At 20.9% G+C, this 9,011-nt stretch overlaps 1 protein-coding gene across 1 annotated transcript in view; it reads left to right on the top strand.

Moving 5' to 3' along the window:
• The window catches only part of LOC117176869 (protein suppressor of forked), an 86,475-nt gene that overhangs the window by 50,856 nt on the left and 26,608 nt on the right, over positions 1 to 9,011 (top strand). Inside the window, exon 9 of the mRNA XM_033367219.1 lies at positions 1,765 to 2,011. Coding sequence (XP_033223110.1) covers positions 1,765 to 2,011 — 247 coding nt within the window. The remainder of the gene's footprint in view (positions 1 to 1,764; positions 2,012 to 9,011) is intronic.

Raw genomic sequence — 9,011 nt, 5'->3', positions numbered from 1 at the left:
CAAAGATTCCAAGGAATTTTTAAGAGTTATGAAAAGTTTGAAGAGATTACGCAGGATTTAAAATTTTTGAGGGCATATAAAAAAAATTACAAGGAATCATTTAAAGGGATTTTAAAATATTTTAAATATTTTACAGAATTTTGAAGAATTTCAAAGTGTTTAAAGGAGTATGAAATATTTTAGTCGATTTTAAAATATTCCAAGGCATCATTTAAAAGGAGTTCAAAAGGTTTTAAATATTTTAGGGAATTTTAAAAGATTCCAAGGAATTTTCAAGAATTTCAAAAGGTTTAAAGTAATTTGAGACATTTTATTCGATTTTAAAAGATTCCAAGTTATTTTCAAGATCTTTGAAAAGTTGTGAGAGATTTCAAAGGATTTTAAATATCTTAGAAAACTTTAAGAAATTCCAAGGAATTTTTTTAAGTCTTTAGGGATCTCAAGGGATTTTATGTCAATTTTAAATCCAAGGAATTTTCAATTGATTTGAATTATTTCAAAGAATTTGAAATATTTTAGGAATTTCTCAAAGATTCCAAGGAATTTTTAAGAGTTATGAAAAGTTTGAAGAGATTACGAAGGATTTAAAATTTTTGAGGGCATATAAAAAAATTGCAAGGAATCATTTAAAAGGATTTCAAAATATTTTAGAGAATTTTTAAGAATTTCAAAAAGTCTAAAGGAATTTGAAATATTTTAGTTGATTTTAAAATATTCCAAGGCATTTTTTAAGTCTTTATGGGTCTAAAGGGATTTCATTTCAATTTCAAAGCCAAGGAATTTTCAATTGATGTCAATAATTTCATAGCATTTCAAAAAATTTGAAATATTTTAGGAATTCCTCAAAGATTCCAAGGAATTTTTAAGAGTTATGAAAAGTTTGAAGAGATTACGCAGGATTTAAAATTTTTGAGGGCATATAAAAAAAATTACAAGGAATCATTTGAAGGGATTTCAAAATATTTTAAATATTTTAGAGAATTTTTAAGAATTTCAAAGTGTTTGAAGGAATTTGAAATATTTTAGTCGATTTTAAAATATTCCAAGGCATCATTTAAAAGGAGTTCAAAAGTTTTTAAATATTTTAGGGAATTTTAAAAGATTCCAAGGAATTTTCAAGAATTTCAAAAGGTTTAAAGTAATTTGACACATTTTATTCGATTTTAAAAGATTCCAAGTTATTTTCAAGATCTTTGAAAAGTTGTGAGAGATTTCAAAGGATTTTAAATATCTTAGAAAACTTTAAGAAATTCCAAGGAATTTTTTTAAGTCTTTAGGGATCTCAAGGGATTTTATGTCAATTTTAAATCCAAGGAATTTTCAATTGATTTGAATTATTTCAAAGAATTTGAAATATTTTAGGATTTTTTCAAAGATTCCAAGGAATTTTTAAGAGTTATGAAAAGTTTGAAGAGATTACAAAGGATTTCAAATATTTGAGGGCATATAAAAAAATTGCAAGGAATCATTTAAAAGGATTTCAAAAGATTTTAATCGACATTAAAAGATTCTAAGTCATTTTCAAGATTTTAAAAAAGTTTTGAGGGATTTCAAAGGATTTCAAATATCGTAGAAAATTTTAAGATATTCCAAGGAATTTTAAATTAATTTTAAAGGATCGATTTCAATAATTGGTCAGAAATTATTCCGGAAAAAAGTAAGGGAAAAGAGAGGAAATTTCGAAAATGAAGTTTTGCGTCCACCCTGACTACAATTTTTCTATATTTCTTTTCTGTTTGCTTTATTTATCACAAAATTTTTCAGGCTTACGTTCAATACATGAAATTTGCTAGACGTGCCGAAGGAATAAAATCTGCAAGAACTGTTTTCAAAAGAGCAAGAGAGGATCAGAGATGCAAGCACCATGTTTATGTTGCTGCTGCTCTGATGGAATATTACTGTACCAAAGATAAAAATATAGCATTCCGAATTTTCGAGTTAGGTTTGAAAAAGTTTGCAGACAATCCAGAGTACATTCTCTGCTACATAGACTACTTGTCACATTTAAATGGTACGATTTTTCAGATATTATGGATCGTCCATAAAATTCGTTACCAATTTGACGGAGAATTAATGTTTTTTTTTTAGAGAAATTTATTTTTTGGTTAAAAATCCATCTTTATGTTTGAAAATTCAACAATTCGAGTTCAAAATTCATTCATTCATTTATTTGTGTGAGAATTTGTTTTTTTACGTTTGAAATTAATTTTGTACTGAATATTTAAACATTCTATTTTTGGTTGATAATTGACTGTTATTAGTTGAAAATTTACCATTTTTGCAATATTTCTCTTTTTTGAGAGAATAATCTTTCATGGTTAAAAAGTCAACTTGTCTGGGTGCCGAATTTACCGGGAATTTAATTTAAAATTCGGGAATTTATTTCTGATCGCAGCGAGAAAAAAAAACCTTTTTTTATAATTCGCGCGTTTTGTCATTTTTGAAATTTTCGGGCATTTTAAAAGATTCCAAAAAATTAGAAATATCTTAGAGTATATTATTATCTAACTGTTAATCAATAATTAAACTTTCAAAGTTCTGAAATTTTGAACGGGGCAAATGACAGTGTTTTTTTTTGGCAAAAATCGATTTTTTTATTTAAAAAATATATCCAGTCGTTTTGAATATTTTAATCATAATATGTAATCATAATATATTTATCTTCTTTAAAAATTTTATAACTTTAATATAAAAATATATTTTTGAGTGCGAGTTTCTAAAGCAGTTTAATCTTTGAGGTCTTGAAACTGAATTTTTTTCTTGTATTAATTTTTAGATTAATTCTTGGAGGTTTTTAATTTTTTATTTCACCATAAAGTAGTTTCAAATTCAAATAATTGTTCCAAATTTTAGAACAGTATTATTTATTTTAATTTTCAATTTAATATCTTTAAATTGTCTTATTTTCAGTTGAAGATTTAAACAAATTAATAATTGAAAAATATTTGATTTGAAAGTTTCAAGAATGAATAATAATTCCAAAGGAAGATTTGAAATTAATAATGGAGTTTAAAATAAATTTAAAAAAAAGATCAAAATTTATCTTTCTGAAATTGATACATCAGTAAATTTTTCAACTAAAATTGAATTAATTACTTTACTTTAAATAATTGAAATTCTAATGGGCTTGAATAGAAAAAAGTTTAATTTCACAATTGTTTGTGAATATTTTTTTTCAGTTTTGGTTGAAGATTCATAATTTTAATTCAAAAATTTATTTCTTTGGCTGAAATATGAGTTATTTGATTAAAAACTTGTTTTTTCTATGGACGAAAAGAAATTTTTTGCCGAAAATTGAACTATTTTGTTGCAATTTGTTTCATTTTTGCTTGAAAATTATTTTGTTTTTCAAACTAAAAATGTTTTTAATTTTTTTTTTACTGAAAATTTTACTATTCAATTTTTGGTTGGCAATTCATTTTTTTTAGTTGAAAATTCGTATTTTTTGGCAGAAAATTAATATTCTTGCTTGAAAAATTCATCTTTTTGATTAAAAATTTAATTATTTTGTTAGAAACTCGTTCTTTTTTGTTGATAAATTATTTTTTTACTTAAAATTTAAATATGCTATTTGTAAGTGAAAATTGATTTATTTTTTTACTAGAAATTTCACTTATTTTGTTGAAAATTTGTTTTCTTTTTTAGAAAATAAGTTTTTTTTTGTGATTTTTTGGCAAAAAGCCAATTTTTTATTTTAAAAATCTATATAATTTTAATTTAAAAATATATTTTTGAATGCACGATTCTAAAACAGTTTAATTTTTAAGGCCTGGAAACTAAATTTCTTGTTGAATTAATTTTTAGATTAATTCTTGGATGTTTTTTATTTTTAATTTAACCGTATTGTATTTTAGAATTTGAATAATTGTACAAAATTTCAGGGCTATTCTGAGCCTAAAATTCGAAATTTCAAGAAAGAGAGTCATTACAAAAATCGTTTTTTGTATTATTTATTTTAATTTTCAATTTAACATATTTAACTTTTCCGATTTTTAGTTGAAGATTTAAAGAAATAAATAATTTTAAATTGAAAAAAATTTGGAAAGTTTCAAGAATTAATAATGATTCTAAAGGAAGATTTGAAATTAAGAATGGAGTTTAAAATTAATAAAAAATCAAATTTAAACCATCTGAAATTGATATATCAGTAAATTAATAATTTTGGTTTCAATTTTTCCCTTTCACAGTTTTCAATTTTTCAATTAAAATTGAATTTCTTAAATTTTGGAAAGTATAAATAACAGTTTTAAAATTACACATTTTTAAGCTATTCAAATTTACTTTAAATAATTATAATTTTAATGGTTTTGAGTATAAAAAAGTTGTAATATCACAATTATTTGTGAATAAATTTTTTTTTCAGTTTTAAAGGCAATTTCGAATTCGCTCAAGTTTCAATATTTCAGAGTAGAAATTTTTTCATTTTTTATGTTCCCCATATAAAATTACTATTTATTTTTCAGTTTTAATCCTAAATTCAAATTTTGTTATTTAATAAAAATTTAAAATTCCAGAATAATCAAAAGCTTTGACTTTGAAATATTAAAAATTTTATTTTTCAATATTCAATTGTTAAAACTCATATCGCTTTGACTTAAAAATTATTCAAATTCAAGTTTTCAATTTTTAATTTCCAAAATTTTAATCTTAAAATACTCAATTTTTAACGTTTTTTCATTGTCCTGTTTTCGAAATTTTAATCTATTTCCTTGAAAATCCACATATTTTGTTAAAAATCGATTTTTTTCTAGTAGAAAATTATCTCTTTTTTTACAATTTAATCTTTTTGTTTAATCTTTTTTTTTTCTATGGTTAATAATTCAAGTATTCCACTTAAATATTTATCATTTTAGTTGGAAATGTATCTTTTAGATTTGAAATAAAATTACGCGGTTGTTGAAAATTAAAGTTTTTGGCTTAAGATTCATAATATTGATTAAAAATTCATGTTTTTCTATTCAATTTTTGGTTGACAATTTATCTTTTTTATTTGAAAATTCAAGTATTTTGTTGAAAATTCGTTTTTTAAAATTAGAAATTAATCTTCTTGGTTTAAAATTCATCTTTTTGATTAAAAATTTAATCATTAGAGTTGCATATTCACCATTCTCGTAGAAAATTCAAATATTTCAGATAATATTCATCAGTTTATTTAAAAATTGATATTTTTTTTAGTTAAATTCTAATATTTTAGTTAAAGTTTATCATTTTAGTTGAAAATTCATCACTTTTCTTAAAAATAGAACTATTAAAAAAAAATGTTTTTGTTTGAAATTTTTGGTTTGCAACGTAAAATATAACTCTTCCAATTGAATATTCTATTATTTTAATTACAAATTTATTTTTTGATGAATATTGAATTATTTTGTTGACATTTTTTTTGTTAAAAATTAATATTTCTATCTGCAAATTTAAGTATATAATTTTTGGTTGAAAACTTATATTTTTTAGTTAAAAATTAATCTTTAAGGATTAAAATTTAACTATTCTATTATAATATTTATCATTTTAGTTTTAAATTTATCGCGTCGGTTAAAAATTGAACTATTTTCTTACAAACTTTTTTTTCTTGGTTATTATTTAATTTTTTAAACTGATAATTAAACTTCCCTTTTTGGATAAAAATTGATCCAATATTTAACTTTTTTCTGAAAAATTATCTTTTTTAGTTGAAAATTCAACTATTTCAGTTAAAGATTCATTATTTTAGTTGAAAATTTATCTTTTTTTTACTTTAAATTTTAAATATTTGAATGAAAATTTAGCATCTTTAGTTAAAAATTCAACTATTAGAAAAAAATTCACGAATCTTGTTGACAATCGTCTTTTTTGAGAAAATTAATCTTTTTAGTTGAAATAACAGATATTTGATTAAAAACTTGTTTTTTTTTCTATGGATGAAAAGGAATTTTTTTGCCGAAAACTAAAGTATTTTGTTGAAATTTATTTCCTTTTTTGGTTGAAAATTATTTTGTTTTTTAAATTAAAAATGTATCTATTATTATTGCAGTTGAATATTCTATAATTTTATATGAAAATTTGTCTCGTTGGTTGAATATAAATTTTTTTAAACTGAAAATTTGACTTTAATTTTTGGATAGCAATTTATCTTTTTAGTTGAAAATTCGTCTTTTTTTGTAGAAAATTAATATTCTTGCTTAAAAATTTATCTTTTGGATTGTAAATTTAACTAATTTGCTAGAAACTCGTTTTCTTGTTGTTTAGCAATTATTTTTTAACTTAAAATTTAAATGTGCTATTTGTGAGTGAAAATTTATTTATTTTTTTACTTAAATTTTTATGTATTTTTTTGAAAATTTGTCTTTTTGTGTAGAAAATGTATCTTCTTGGTTTAAAATGATTCTTTTTGGTTAAAAGTTCAACTATTCCAGTTAAAGATTTACTATTTTAGTTTTAAAAAAAATCAATTTGGTTGAAAATTATTATTTTTTATTTTTTCAAAGGGAAAATTTATCCCATTTTTGGTCAAAGATTCCAAAATTAATCTTCTTTTTTGAACATCCATCTTTTTCGTTGAAAATTCAAATATTCCGAATAATATTATTCAGTTTATTTAAAAATTGATCCCTTTTTTTTAATTTCACTATTGAATTTTTGGTTGAATATTCATTTTTTTTCGGTATAAAATTGAACTATTTTAGTTGAAAATTTATCACTTTGGTTGAAATTTTAACTATTTTGTTATACATTTGTTTATGTTTTATTCAGCATTAATTTTTCAACTGCAAATTTAAGTATATAACTTAGGGTTGAACATTTTTTTTTATTTAAAAATCTATCTATTTGGGTTGAATATTTATAATTTGAGTTTCAAATTTATGGCGTCGGTTGAAAATTTAAATATTTTTTTAAGAACTATTTTTTCTTGGTTGTTAAATAGTTTTTTAAACTGATAATTAAACTTCTCTTTTTGGTTAAAAGTTGATCTGTTTCAGTTAAATATTTAATATTTTTCTAAAAAAATTATCTTTTTTAATTGAAAATTCAACTATTTTAGTTACAGATTCATTATTTAAGTGAAAAATTAATCTTTTTTAGTTTAAATTTCAACTATTTGAATGAAAATTTATCTTTTTTAGTCGAAAACTCGTCGTTTTTTATTTAAAATTAATATTCTTGCTTCAAAATTCATCTTCTTGATTGAAAATTTAACTATTTTTTTAGAAACTCCTTTTTTTTATAAATTATTTTTTAACTTAAAATTTAAATATCCTGGAATATGCTATAGTCGAAGATTTACTACTTTAGTTTAAAAAAAAAATCAGTTTTGTTGAAGATTTTTTTTTTTAACTGAAAATGTATCTATTCCATTTTTGGTTAAAACTTTATCTTATTGGAAATTTCATCTGATTTGTTGAAAATTTAAATATTCCAGATAATATTTACCATTTTATTTAAAAATTGATTTTTTTGTTGTTGAAAATTCCACTATTTAATTTCAAAATTCATCATTTTATTTGAAAATTCATCACTTTACTTCAAAATATTACAATTTCAGTTAAAAATTTATCTTTTTGGTTCAAAATTTAACTATTTTATTTGAATATTTATAATTTTTGTTTCAATATTTAACTTTTTGCTGAAAAACTTATCTTTCTTAGTTGAAAATTAAACTATTTGTTTAAAAATTCATTTATTTTGTTGGAAAATCGTCTTTTTTGCGAAAATTAATCTTTTCGACTTAGAATTCAATTTTCAGTTGAAAAGTAAGGAATTTGAAGCGTTTGAAGCATATTTTCACCAACTAAAGATTTAACTATTACATTTTTATTTAAAAATTTATCTTCTTTGGTTAAAAATTCAACTATTTGGTAAAATGTATTATTTTCATTTGAAAATTAATATATTTGAAAAATCTATTAGTAGAAAATTAACTTTTTTGTTAAAAATGCAATTTTGGTTTAAAAATTAAACCATTGTTTTGAAAATTCTTCTACCTTATGAACATTCGCCTTTTTGGGTAAAAAATTAACCTTCTTAATAGAAAATTCATCATTTTAGCTTTTTTTTTTGTTTAATTTAACTGGAAGAAAATTAAGTTTGTATACTGAAAATGTTTTTATTCTAGTTTTGGTTGAAAAAATATCTTTTTGAGTTAATTTCTTTTCTTTTTTAATTTAAAATTAAATTATTCAACTAAACAATTAACTAGCTAGAAGATCAATTTTTTTGGGTAGATAATTCTTCTTTTTTTAAAATAATTAATTGTTTAAACTGAAATAATAACTTCCATTTTTGGTTAAGTTTTTTAATTAATTTAATTTTAAACTGAAATTCTAACTATTTTATTTTTCAACTATTTTTTTTGTAAATTAAACTATTTAGTTGAAAATTAAACTATAAATTTGAAAAATTAACTTCATGGTAGAAAAGTCATTTTTTTATTGAAAATTCATAATTTCGGGCGGAAAGTTCAAGTGTTTTGTGGAAAATTCATATATTTTGTTAAAAATTCGTCTTTTTGGGTACAAATTATTCTTCTTTCTTCAAAATTCATCTTGTTGGCTGTGGATTCAACTGTTTTGTTAAAAATCAGTTTTTTTTATTTAATTCACCTCGTAAAAATTTCGTTTTATTTTTTGTTGAAAATTGTTTTGGTGGAAATTCAACTATTCTGGTAGAAAATTTAACTTTTTGCTGCTAGGTGAAAAATGGAATGGTTTTTGGTAGAAAATTAATTTTCTTTTTTTGGAAATTGATCTTATTTGGTGTGGATTTTAATATTTTGTTAAAAATGTCGCATTTTTTATTTAATTTAATTGGCGGAAATTTCTTTTTTGTTGAGAATTTATTTTTTAAACTAAAAGTGTAACTATTCCATTTTTGGTTTAAAAATTCTGTTTTTTTTGTTAGTGATTTTTTTTTAAATTTAACTTTTTGTTTTTGTAGGGAAAATTTATTTATTTTATTTTTTTATTATTTTATTTATTTTATTTTATTTATTTTATTTATTTTATTTATTTTATTTATTTTATTTATTTTATTTATTT

Source organism: Belonocnema kinseyi, chromosome 7 (genome assembly GCF_010883055.1).
Source record: "Belonocnema kinseyi isolate 2016_QV_RU_SX_M_011 chromosome 7, B_treatae_v1, whole genome shotgun sequence".
Taxonomy (NCBI): Eukaryota; Metazoa; Arthropoda; class Insecta; order Hymenoptera; family Cynipidae; genus Belonocnema; species Belonocnema kinseyi.
Note: the sequence above shows the minus strand (reverse complement) of the source record. Positions and strands in the feature narration are given on the sequence as shown.